At 43.3% G+C, this 13251-nt stretch overlaps 1 protein-coding gene across 3 annotated transcripts in view; it reads right to left on the reverse strand.

Moving 5' to 3' along the window:
• The window catches only part of LOC310697669 (fragile X messenger ribonucleoprotein 1-like), a 212274-nt gene that overhangs the window by 114778 nt on the left and 84245 nt on the right, over positions 1-13251 (reverse strand). For all 3 annotated transcript variants that reach the window (XM_083484347.1, XM_083484348.1, XM_083484349.1), the window contains 2 exons: positions 8210-8303; positions 6777-6848 (listed from right to left, as the gene is read on the reverse strand). In XM_083484347.1, coding sequence (XP_083340473.1) covers positions 6777-6848; positions 8210-8303 — 166 coding nt within the window. The remainder of the gene's footprint in view (positions 1-6776; positions 6849-8209; positions 8304-13251) is intronic.

Below are 13251 nucleotides of genomic sequence, written 5' to 3' on the forward strand. Positions count from 1 at the left end.
TAGGACACTGGCTGAAGCTGCTGACGTTCTACTGTTTGACTCCGGTTTGCCTCAGGGTTTTTTGGGGGAGGCTTGGAGGACGGCCAACTTCACGATGAACAGGTCCTATAGCTCTGTTATAGGTGACACACTGTATTTCTTGTTGCACCGGAAAAAAACGCAGGTGCATTTCTTCCGTGTGTTTGGTTGCGAAGCCTGGGTGCTTGTGCCAAAGGCTCAACAAAAGGAAGGTGACCCGAGGTTCCAGAAAATGATCTTCTGTGGATATGAGCCTGCGACAAAGGGGTGGAGGTTTGCATATCCAGAAGGTGATCAGTCCAAACTTCTAATCAGCAAACATGCTGAGTTCTGTGAGCAGAATGGTTGGTCAAGGCTCCATGAATCCTGACGTTCTCTCAGAATGTCTGTCTGATTCTGAGGAGGAGGGAGAGGCAGAAGCTGAACCTGTTGATGAGGACCAAGTCTCTGAACAGGGTCAAGAACAGGGTTGGGCATCTCCACAGGTTGTTAAAAGAGAGCCCAAGAGTGAGCCTTCGTCTCCCGTTAGCAAAGTGCAGAAGGCCTGAAGACGCAGTAAGTCAGAGGGGGGGTCTTCTGGTGTAGGAGACACACTTGCTGGCCCCAATGGGTCAGAAGGAGCACCTGAGACTGTGCTCAGACGTTCCGCATGCACAACAAAGGGGGTGCCACCTGAGAGGTTTCAGGTCACCAGCGCATGGGTTGGATTCGCACAGTGCGAACCTGGAAGTTTTAAGGAGGTTCAACAGTTGCCTGAGACAGAAGCCAGAAAGGGGCAAGAGGCAATGGGAAGGGAGTTGAACTCAAAGAGGTCTGTAGATGTGTGTTCGCAGTTCCCCTCAGGATGCGAGACGAGAGTGGGTGTGAGGAGAATCAGAACTTACAGGGTTAAACAGTTCTGAGTGACGTCTCACATTCTGAGGCGTGGCTATGTTTCACATACGGGAGTGTTTCTCTGTGTGTGAGTTCTTGTTCGGTTTTGACCGAGAGGCGAGAGGATGTCTGCTCTTTCGCCGGGCTAATTTATGATGTTTTTCTACGCGATTAAAGACTGTTGGAGATAAGCAAGAAGCCTGCATACAGACTGATTTATTACCCACACACGGCAACAGTTTCTCCCGCTGCGGAACTCTGCTGAGACTAAGCTAAGAGAGTGCTGAAGAGAGCTAGGCACAGGAGCACAGTGGCGCAGCAGAAATGTGCCGGGCGCCATAATGAATGATTTTATTGCATTAGCCGTGTGGCCATAGCATGATATACATTGAAATAACAACATAAAATGGGGGTGGGGAGGTAAAAGTAGATATCGTCCAGGGCGGTTACTTAAAGAAAGAAAAAAAGAAAAAGAAAAAAAACTGCTGAGGCTAGAGGAGGACCGTTAAAGGGTCCTTCAGCTCCTCAGATTTGTCCTAACTCGATTGTCCTTGTACAATACGGCTACTTGGAACTTCGTTCGATTGTGCGGCGTGTCGACTGCAGCTGTGGTGTTAAGGAAGAAGTTAGTGCCGCTTTCCTCTTCATCACACTAAGCAGGAAGTTAGCTGTCATCTCGGTAATCCAACAATCAGAATCCTGCAAAAAGAGGGACACTATCCAAGGCTGGATTGGGAGATGAAGCTTATTCACGAGGGGAGTTAAAAACCGAGATCTTTCATCTGTCCGGTTTGCTGCCTTCATTGTTAGGGACCACTTCACCCCCAGAATCTGGCTCACTGAGTGAACTGTTACCAGAGCTCTGGGACGTTGCTTCCGTCCTCCCATTTAGTTCTAAACTCTGGTTCAGAGATGCCACCTTAGCCATTAGCTTTGGCGATGGCTTCTTTTTCCCCTTCCTGCCTTTCTCTTTTTTATCTCGTGCAGCAGATTTATTTGAGTCCAATGGGAGTAGATTAAATAATTTCTGCCATTGTTTATGTTGGCTTATCTTTATTTTCCTTGTTGTTTTAATGTTCTTAGTTTTCTTTCCCCGGGCTTTTGATCTATTTTTTTGCAATTTCTTGGTTGTTACTGCTTGTCTCATCTTCACTAGTTCATCAGAGTTATGCACAAGTTCATCTGGTTTACGCACTTGGGGTGCAACAGTTGCTGTTGATGCCATCATAATCCCACAAAACTACTTGAAGCATCCATTGTGTTGAGCTACCGTATTTACTTGAGTCTGATGTGCACCTTTTTTTGCCAAATCACGCTGCAAAAAAAAAATGGTGCACATTAGATTAGATGGAGGGCAGGCTCCTTTACCACCACTTGCTCTGCCCTAGTTCTGCATCTTGCTGTTTGTCCTCAAGGGTAAGAGACAGACCGTTCTGTTATTCGATGGCTATCTGGGCTGCCGCTCCCCCCAAAAAATAAAATATAAAAATCCAACCCTGCTTTGAATCCCAAGTCCACACCATCACCACCCACTGTCTCCATGCTTCTGTACCCAACGCCCCTCGACGCAGACTTTGGTCTCTGTCGAACGTTAATGCGCTTTCCCACCAATAAGATCTTAAATGCAGAAGTTTGGGGTGATCCTAGCAGCTATACATGCACAGCCCATGTTTACTTAGAATTACAGAACCATAGAACTGTAGAGTTGGAAGGGACCCCAAGAGAAAGGTGTCAAGTAAGGCTGCATACTGGCCCCACTCTTATTTAATTTTTACATTAATTCCATGGTGGGCCATCTTCACAACATAAATTTTCACTCCCCAAAGCTTGCTGGAAGACGCATTTCTGTTCTGTTCTATGCAGCAATACTTTCAAGAACACCTATTGGCCTCAAAAGAGCACTGAGAGCACTAACGCAGTATTGCAAGGAGAACCAGCTAGAACTCAACTATCAGAAAACTAAGATCATGGCATTTGCCAAAAGGCCTATGGACCGTTAGATGACCACAAGATTGAGCAGGTCTCTTGTTTCGAATACATGGCGGTAGTTTTTCACTCTACCGGCAATAGGAAAGCCCATGGAGAACATGTTGCTGAAACTGCACAGAGAAGCTAATCTGTAATCCTTAAATTTCTTAAAACAAGAGGTGGCCACTATATACCTGCAGCACTCAACTTATTTGAAGCCTAGCCAATAGTACAACTTCTCTATGGTGCCCAGCTGGGCCCCTTTCTCCAAGTTTGCACCCCTAGAACTTGTACAATCCAAATTTCTAAGATCAGCCCTTCAAGTCCCAAAATGAGTCCTAATGCCACCCTGAGACTAGAAACATGTTTAGCCTGGAGAAAGGAGGTTAATATGGTGGCCAAGAGGGCCAAACATGGAGTCCGGCACTCTTCCATTGCGCAGGTTGCTAACTGTCCGTGCCGATCCAAACGTCCTTCCTCCTCTTTGGCCGGTAGCAGAGCGATCACAGCGGTTAGAAGCAATTGCAGTGTGTGGGTAATAATTCAGAACAAACACAAGGCGTTCCTTATCTTCTTAGCCTTTAATCATGTAGTATAACAGCATAAATCAGACCCGGCGAAACCTCGCACATTCTTCCTCTCGCATAGCTTACGAGACACAGACAGACTGAAACACTCAGAGCAAAACACTCCCGTAAGAGTCTGTGACCACGCCTCAGGAATGTGAGACGTCACTCAGAACTCTTTAACCCTGTGAGTTCTGAAACCCTTAACAGTTAAGGGGTGATATGATAGCCATGTTCAAATATATAAAAGGATGTCACATAGAGGAGGGAGAAAGGTTGTTTTCTGCTGCTCCAGAGAAGCGGACACGGAGCAATGGATCCAAACTACAAGAAAGAAGATTCCACCTAAACATTAGGAAGAACTTCCTGACAGTAAGAGCTGTTCGACAGTGGAATTTGCTGCCAAGGAGTGTGGTGGAGTCTCCTTCTTTGGAGGTCTTTAAGCAGAGGCTTGACAACCATATGTCAGGAGTGCTCTGATGGCGTTTCCTGCTTGGCAGGGGGTTGGACTCGATGGCCCTTGTGGTCTCTTCCAACTCTATGATTCTATGAAACAGGTTTCATAAAAGTGGAGGCTAGAGTGTGGGTGACGATACTCAACTACTGGCTCAGACTTTCTTTATTTCCCCTTGGCCTTGCCCCACTAACTATGAATGATGATTTTCAATCCACATGGAAACAGGCTGTGGCAAGAAAGATCTCAACCCTAGGCTTCTCTCCAGGACCTCTACTCAGCATGGAATACGAACAGGCCAAAGCTCTCATAAAACAGTGTGTTGCAGACACTGAACGCCAATTGGATCTAGCCAGGACCCCAAATTTTATTGCCAATGGATCCTCCAGGTATTCTGCCTCCCCTATGGCATATCTAGCTAAACTCGAAATCCCTAAAAACCGGAGGTCCTTTACTTTGGCTCGATGTCATGCCCTCCCCTCGGCTGTCCTTGAAGGCCGATAAAGGTAGATTGCTTACCTGGAGAGACAATGCCCCTGTGATTCTGGACAAATAGAAACAACAGAGCATGTGCTTCTCCAGTATCTTTATTACAGAGACATTCGTACTAGCCTCATCTTACCATTACTGCATAAGTACCCAGGGCGCACAGGAAAATTCTATACCTCCCTGCTGCTTCCAGATACCAACCCTGCTACAAAATACAACGTTGCCAGATTCTGCACAGCAGTGCTCAAAAATTCGTCAGATGATGACCTGTGCCACAAACTAGATATAATGACCACTCGTATTAGAGTGCTCTGTAGACTGATAGCTATATTCTTATATACTAACTTTTTACTGGGGCTGAAACTGCCTTGGTCGTGCTGGTCGATGATCTCTGGCAGGCTAGGGATAAAGGTGAGAGCTGTTTCCTAGTTCTGCTGGATCTCTCAGCGGCCTTTGATACCATCAACCATAGCATCCTTCTGGACCGTCTAGAGGGGCTGGGAGCTGGGGGCACTGTTATACAGTGGTTCCACTCCTTTCTCCTGGGCCGTGTCCAGAAAGTGGTGTTAGGGGATGAGTGTTCAGACCCCTGGGCTCTCACTTGTGAATCAGAACCAGTGAAGGGGGTGGCTGTCTTGTGTGAGTGCCTGGAGGCGGTTGGTGGATGGGTGGTGGCTAACAGATTGAGGTTGAATCCTGAAAAGACAGAAGTACTGTTTTTGGGGGGACAGGGGGCGGGCGGGTGTGGAGGACTCCCTGGTCCTGAATGGGGTAACTGTGCCCCTGAAGGACCAGGTGCACAGCCTGGGAGTCATTTTGGACTCACAGCTGTCCATGGCGGCGCAGGTCAATTCTGTGTCCAGGGCAGCTGTCTACCAGATCCATCTGGTACACAGGCTGAGACCCTACCTGCCTGCAGACTGTCTTGTCAGAGTGGTGCATGCTCTAGTTATCTCTCGCTTGTACTGCAATGCGCTCTACATGGGGCTACCTTGGAAGGTGACTTGGAAACTGCAATTAATCCAGAATGTAGCTGTCAGACTGGTGACTGGGAGTGGCTGCCGGGACCATATAACACCGGTCCTAAGAGACCTGCATTGGCTCCCGGTACGTTTCCGAGAAAAGTGTTGGTGCTGACCTTTAAAGCCCTAAATGGCCTCGGTTCTGTATACCTGAAGGAGCGTCTCCACCCCAATTGTTCAGCCCAGACACTGAGATCCAACGCCGCGGGCCTTCTGGCGGTTCCTTCACTGCAAGAAGTGAGGTTACAGGGAACCAGGCAGAGGGCCTTTTCGGTAGTGGCGCCTGCCCTGTGGAACGCCCTCCCATCAGATGTCAAGGAAATAAGCAACTATCCTACTTTTAAAAGACATCTGAAGGCAGCCCTGTTTAGGGAAGTTTTTAATGTTTAATGCTGTATTGTGTTTTTACTATTCAATTGGGAGCCACCAGCCAGATGGGTGGGGTATAAATTATTATTATTATTATTATTATTATTATTATTATTATTATTATTATTATTATTATTTATTATTACACCCTTTCACTCTTGTCTAACGTTCTTAACCCTTCCAGCCTTTCTCAACCTTGGGTCCCCAGATGATGTTGAACTACAACTCCCATCGTCTCTAGCTAGCAAGGCCAGAGCTCAGGGATGATGGGAGTTGTAGTCCAACAACATCTGGGGACCCAAGGTTGAGAAACACTAACTCTCTTAGCCTGTTTTGGATTCTTATAGACTTTTATATACACTTTCTGTTTTAACTCCTTTTAGGGGTTTTTTAACTTTTTAAGGATTTTAAATTATTGTACCCCTCCCTCCTTTTGTTGGTCTACAACCATAATAAAGATCTGTTGTTGGCTGCCTTCGCCCACTCCTCTGCCCACTCCTCTCCATGCATCCATCAGATTTGCAGGTGGAGGGTCAGGGGTTTGCTTCCTGGTTCTCTTTGCTACCCCACTCCTTCCCTTTTGCACCAGGAAAAGCCTCTTATTAATTTTTTTTACTTGTTGGGGAAGCTGTTTGGAGCAGGAAAAAAGATGCAGCCTCTCTGTTCTTGAAACAAGCACTGACTCATTGTTGTAAAGAGTGCACTTTTGTTGATGTGCTTAGCATTCAACAGCAAATACTTTTTTTGGTTACAGGGTTCTGAAAATTGAGGTGCGCATTAGATTTGATGGTAGATTAGACTCAAGTAAATATGGTATTTCAATTGCTTTTGTTTGATCTGCTCATTGCAAACAGCTGAAAGTCTGTAAATTTTGATAATAATTTCCATTGCAACTGTAGATTCTAGTAACAATGTCCAATAAATAAGCAGTACTTGAAAAGAGACCCACAATAACTTAAAATCCGAAGCTAAACATAACATGTCAATACCAGAATATTAAAATAAATATATTCCTACCTCACCCTTTATCATTCTCACTTTAGCCAGCCACCAGCAACATGGCTCCTTTTCATTAGCCCTGGAATAAACCTAAACAAAATCTTAGTGTAGAACATCATACCATTATGAAATAAAGACAGTTATCTAATGGAAAGACAGTACACAATAATAATAATGTCCCCACTATATTGGCAATTAGGAGCTAAAATATATATATTTGTATTATTTATAGGCCCCTAAGCTACCAGTGAGTCCCAGTACCACAACCATTCTGATATATTAAATGTGCAAGGTCTTTCCATACTCCTAAAGCTACTGATATTTTTACTGAACTTTTCTAGCTGTGTATTTCAATAACCTTGCTTCCTGTAGAACAGCTTGCATGTTTTACAACTGCCCTGAACCCTCCAGAAATATTTTGCTTGTTACATTTGAACATGACTGCTACAGAGTACTATCGTACAGCCCAGACACTGAAGTCCTCCTCCAAGGGTCTTCTGGCCGTTCCCTCACTGCAAGAAGTGAAGTTACAAAAAAACCAGGCAGAGGAACTTCTCGGCAGTGGTGCCCTCCCTGTGGAATGCCCTCCTATCAGATGTCAAGGAGAAAAAAAACTACACTACTTTTAGAAGACATCTGAAGGCAGCCCTGTATCGGGAAGTTTTTAATGTTTCACGTTTTACTATGTTTTTATACGTATTGTAAGCCACCCAGAGTGGCTGGGGAAACCCAGGCAGATAGGCAGGGTATAAATAATAAAATTATTGTTGTTGATGCTGTTGTTGCATAAGGAGCATAGATATCAATACTACACAATACAAAGTATGGGGCACCTTTCAATTGCGTGTTCTATCCTGCTTTAATTGCTGCTGAACCTCAACACAACAGTGCATGTTAAGCAGAAGACATCCTGCACCTCACCACATTTCATAAAAATTAATAATGAATGCCACGCCTCCCCGCGGTGGCAGAGGGTCCTGCCGTACCTCCCTGCAGTGGCGGAGGGTGCGCCACACTTACACGCAGCAGCCAAGGGCCTTGACGAGGCTCCCTGTGGCGATGGAGGGCCTTAAAATGTAATGAAGTAGTAGATTTAATAAAAATATTAAATAAACTTCCATTTAATATATTTAATATATTTTCAACTAATTTAAGAGTAGTTTAAGTGATTTACTAGTCAAGTTGCATCTGCTTCCCGACTCAGAGGTCTAAGTTGAATCTATGCATGCATAAGCCTCACTGAGTTCAACTAAACTTACTTCTACTTTCCTGGGAGTAAGTCTCATTGACTTCAGTAGGGCTTGTTTGTGAGTAGATACACATTTGCTTGTACTGCTTACCAAAAAACACCCTCCCCATCAATCTCACATAGTGCCCAACCTCCCATTTCAGCATAAGGCAGCCAACTAAATCTTCTCCCTTCCATTCCCTCCCCAGAAGGGACTTCTTACCTCAACTTCATCACTTTCATTTATATCTTTATTGTGCCCCGCAGGTGGAGGAAACCTAACATCATGGAATGGAATCTGTCTCTCTGGCTGCCAGCTGAAATACAAAATAAACACCTAAGATATTATTTTTATTCATCTATTTATTACATTTATATACCACCTTTATCTTCCAAGGATCTCAAGGTGGTGTACATGGTTCTCCTCCTCCCACTTCATCCTCACAACAACCCTGCGAGGTAGGTTAGGCTAAGAGTGGTGACTGCCCCAAGGTCACCCAGTAAGCTTCATGGCTGGGTGAGGATTCAAACCCTGCTCTCCGAGGTCCAACACTCTAACCACTCTAGTGTTGGAAACTCGAGATATGTAAGCTGTTTGCCAAATGGCCCCTTAAATGTAGGTTACGGGTGCCACAACGGAATGTCTAGTCAGCATTTTTCTTCTTTCGCAAGATTACAAAGCAAAAAATAAATTGTGCATATTGTCAACATTAATAAATTGTACAATTCAGTCACACATTTTACCAATTACAGCAATCTTATTTTTGGAAACACATGAACTAATAGACATTTCACATCAGCGACACATTTTTAATAGCTATTGCTAATTGAACACCACAAGGAAATGGGGCTCAGCCTCAGCAATAGAGGCCAGCCATAAACATTTATAAACACTGGTGTATATATATATGTTTGTGTGTGTGTGTGTGTGAGAGAGAGAGAGAGAGAGAAAGAACGCGTGCCCGCGCACACACACATATATATATTCTTAACCCAATAGGTTACCTTGCAGCTTCAACAAGTACTGCAGTCAAAGTTAAATATGTCTTATCTTGGAAGAATGGGCCTAACAGCACAATCCTAACCATTTCTACACAGAAATAAATCCTACTTAATTCAAAAGGGCTTACTCCCAAGCAAATTGGATTGGGATTGCAACCTAATTCATTATTTTTGAGTGGTACCTCTCCAGCACCATGCTTATGAACACTCCATTCCCAAGATAATTGTTTTTTTGCAGGACCGCCTATACAGCTGAGCCTTCAAAATCCTGCTACATGAAAGATTCTGGGTACCTGAGATGCCACATTTACCGTGGCAAACTATGTAAATGGTAACGCATTTTGCAGAACTTACTTTTAATATCCAGAATCTGAGAATCTCTTAAAACATTAAAAGATTAATGAAAGCACAACCCTTCCTCTCTCACTTGATGGCTGCGATGTCCACTCAAGAGTGTTTTCTTGTGTAAATACAACTAATGGGGCTCCAGTATTAGGGATTAATCACAATAAAACAAGATGTTAGACTTACACTAGTGTGGCATAAACAAAACAAACATTTGTTGGCTACAGGTGCATACAGCAGTCTGACAAAAGTGAGCTTAAATGTGTTAAGTCTTAAAAATGCCATAATATTCCTTTAGGAGAAAGGGTGGTATATGAATTTTGCAATACAATACAATACAAGGCTATCCCTCTGGAATTTGTTGATCATGTCAAGTCCATTTAGAAGAAAGAAAAACAAACAGAAATTGGTTTAAAAAACTACTATCACTAGACAACTAGATATCTCTCAAAATCATAGCTGTCAACGTTTCCCCTTTTTTTAAAGAGAAATTCCCTTATTCCAAATAGGATTCTTCGCAAGAAAAGGGAAAAGTTGACAGCTATGTTCAGAATGCCCATTTTGAATGTGGGTTTTTCAGTCAGCTTGGCAGCTGTAACAGAAAGGTATGTAACATGTTCTAATTAACTTTTTGAGTATAGGATTGCCCTCTTTTTCCTGGTGACCACCTATGGCTGCAGCATATGCACATCAGACAGAAATTCAACAGGTGATGCTTCTTCTATCACTGTATGTCTGAAATGGGGAGGTTCCAGTAGTTTGACTTCTGAATTCTGCCTATCATCAAACTGCCAAAGGTACAGTAACTCAGTCATTAAAAAGTTGGAATTCTGAGTCTCTTGGCATATCTGGCAGGGGTGTCATAAGGATTAAAAGAATACATACCTGCAGCAACTGAACACTTGAGCACAATGCAAATACTTATTACTGTTACTATCTTTAATTTTAAATTGTTTAAATTGCTGTTTTAATTCTTAACTGCTGTACTGTTCAAGTATGCTTACTTTACTGTATTTTTTAATACTTGGATGCTTATTTTAATGTTTCAATTAAATTGTTTTATTGCACATTTTTATTTACAAGTTTTTGTATTATTTTGTAGTTGGTTTTAGTCTTACCTTGGATCTCGAATGCCTTGTGACTTGAACGTTTTGGCTCCCGAACATCACTAACCCGGAAGTGTGTTCCAGTTTGCGAATGTTCTTTGGAACCCAAACGTTCGACACGGCTTCCATGGCTTCCGATTGAGTGCAGGAAACTCCTGCAGTCAATAGGAAGCTGTGCCTTGGTTTTTGAACGTTTTTGGAAGTCGAACGGATTCCGTTCAACAACCAAGGTACGACTGTATACTTGCAAGCTGCTTAGAAGTCGGCTTCAGCAATCAAGCAGCATATAAATTCATTAATAAAAATTCTGCGGATTATGATTACTATGATGCTGAACTTGAAATTTGAGAGAGAGAGAGAGAGAGAGAGAGAGAGAGAGAGAGAGAGAAAGTGAAACAAATGTGCAACTACTGTGCAATGGAGTTGGGAAAGTAGATTATTTGGAGTAGAAATATAATTCTAGGAGCAGTTCCTCCTAAATAATGGGGGTTGGGGGAAGAGAGGAGGTCCCAAACCTCTCCAAAGCAGTCTTCGAGTGCCTCATTACATAAACAAGAAAGGAAAGCTCACAAACGGAATGAAGCAAACTTGGAAAAATAGGAGTTAAAACAACAACAAAGCAACCCCGTCTCAACTCTTCCTTGATTCCCTTCCCACATCAACCATACTTGCCAGCATCTCTCTCCCTACCAACTCCCAAAACAAAGCTCATTTTGCTTAAAAACAAACCCGTGCACACCTTCTCTTCTGAAATAAGGGATGGCAGTGTTTTAAGAAAATTGTCTAGTTCCCTTATGGGGTTTCCAGAGGCCCGTTGAGCCCCTTCTAAGGTCTCTATCAGTCAGAGAGAACGGAGGCCAACCAGAAACAAAAACTGGTGCAATTGGGTCCCCACTCACCACATGCAGGAGGGAGGAGAACCCCAAACAAAAGGAAACCAGAAATTCTATTCAGGTAGGTAGTTGTGTTGGTCTGACGCAGTTGAAATAAATGAAATAAATAAATAATTGTCCAGTAGCACCTTAGAGACCAACTAAGTTTGTTCTAGGTATAAGCTTAGAAAAAACTTAGTTGGTCTCTAAGGTGCTACTGGCCAATTAAAAAAAAATTCAAAACCAGAAATGTTTTAATATCTGATCCACAGGCGAATCTCTACATGGTCCGCCCAACAAGAGCGTCAATCATACATCAGAAACACATCATTAGAAAGGAGGTACATCGGATAGAGTTACAGGTAAGTTCACAGGTTACAGGTAAGTCATTAACACCTCCTTGGGTGTCTGGGTGTTTTATTAGTATTTATACAACTGTTAATACAGGGAGACAAAAGGAGAAGCAGGCATGGATGGTTTCTTGTCTGTCGCCTCAAACACCTTCCTGCTGGTCTTTGCCTTGTTTACAACCTAATATCCATTAAGAAACATGCTAGCAAACACTTGTTATTGTCCTTCACAGGAAATCTGCAGGAGACACCTACTTTGGAGATGTAAGGAAGGTGTTACGATATGGAAGCAATGCAGTTGCAAACTGCTAGCTTGAAAACATCACATGATGGGAATGTTGGGACTGTCTGTGGGAAACAGTGGGACAGTCAGTTCACAGAGCGATGCACCAAAATTTGCTCAGAGTGAAATTTGAGAACTTCCTCTTGTGTATGTACAGGAAGTACAGGAAGCCTTTGTCACTTGATTGCTGGAGTTTGAAGAGAGCAGACATGTTTTCTGTAATGCTGAAGAATCAGAAATAAAGCCATGTAAAAAGACGTTTCTGACCTATCTCTTTTCCCTGCCAGGGGAGCAGGAAAGAGTGGGTGTGCTCTTCCCACGCTGGGGAGGTCGCCTATAGAGACCTAGCCTGTGTTTGCTGGGGAATGCAGCCAGGGAGGTCACCGGAGATCAAGCCGGGTGCCTGGGAGAGTTGCCAGCTTCTCCCGATAAAGGCTTGATTACCAACAGAAGGAACATCCAGGAGGGTTGGGACTTGGGTTTCAGGGTCAACAGTGTACAGGATTTAAATATTACATCATTCCTTGTCCAAGTAATAAAATTTATGGTCTCTGTAAAATGGCTTTCTATGACTTATTACTCCAAGTAAGTTAATGTGAGAGGTTGAACATACAATGTTTCAAGGAAAGACACAATTTGGCAGTTATTATGAATGAGTCATTCTTCAGTGAATGAAATGAGGTAGGTTAAAATTATGACTTGGTGAAACTCACTGTAGACGCAGTAGAAGGCGCTGTGTAGCTGCTAGACTTTTATAGTAGTTTTTATAGTAGATTGGGAAATGTATCTGTTTTTGTTTTTCTTTCAATGTCAAATGTAGTTTTATACATAAGTATCAATTATTATACGGTGCATAAGAATCAATTATTACACTGGGGAACAATTTTTTACTTATTGAATGTTGTCTAGATTTCTACAACTGATTTAGGGTATTTTTGCACTGCTGAATCAGGAAATGGCATCCGTTTCTCTCCATCAGGTCAGGTTTACTGTAAACTGAATGGTGGGCATTGATAAAGGTAAGTACACGTAAATTGCATGTTGCTTCACCATTTTTCATACTTCAGGGCTTGAACTTCCGTTTCTTGGAACTCCTGGAATGCTCAGCGGCAGGGAGGTCTCTCTTCAGAGTCCAACAGTAGTCAGCCATCATGACTGCGTCCCAGCGACCCTGATACCTGGTCTCCATCTCTTTCATGTCCTGATGGAATCTCTCCCCCTGCTCGTCACTCATTGAACCCAGGTTCTCAGGAAACTGGTTCAGATGTGAAAATAGGTAATGCATCTTGACGCTCATGTTGCAGCCC

The sequence above is a fragment of the Podarcis liolepis genome (assembly GCF_965112155.1).
Source record: "Podarcis liolepis genome assembly, chromosome: W".
In the NCBI taxonomy this organism is placed as follows: domain Eukaryota; kingdom Metazoa; phylum Chordata; class Lepidosauria; order Squamata; family Lacertidae; genus Podarcis; species Podarcis liolepis.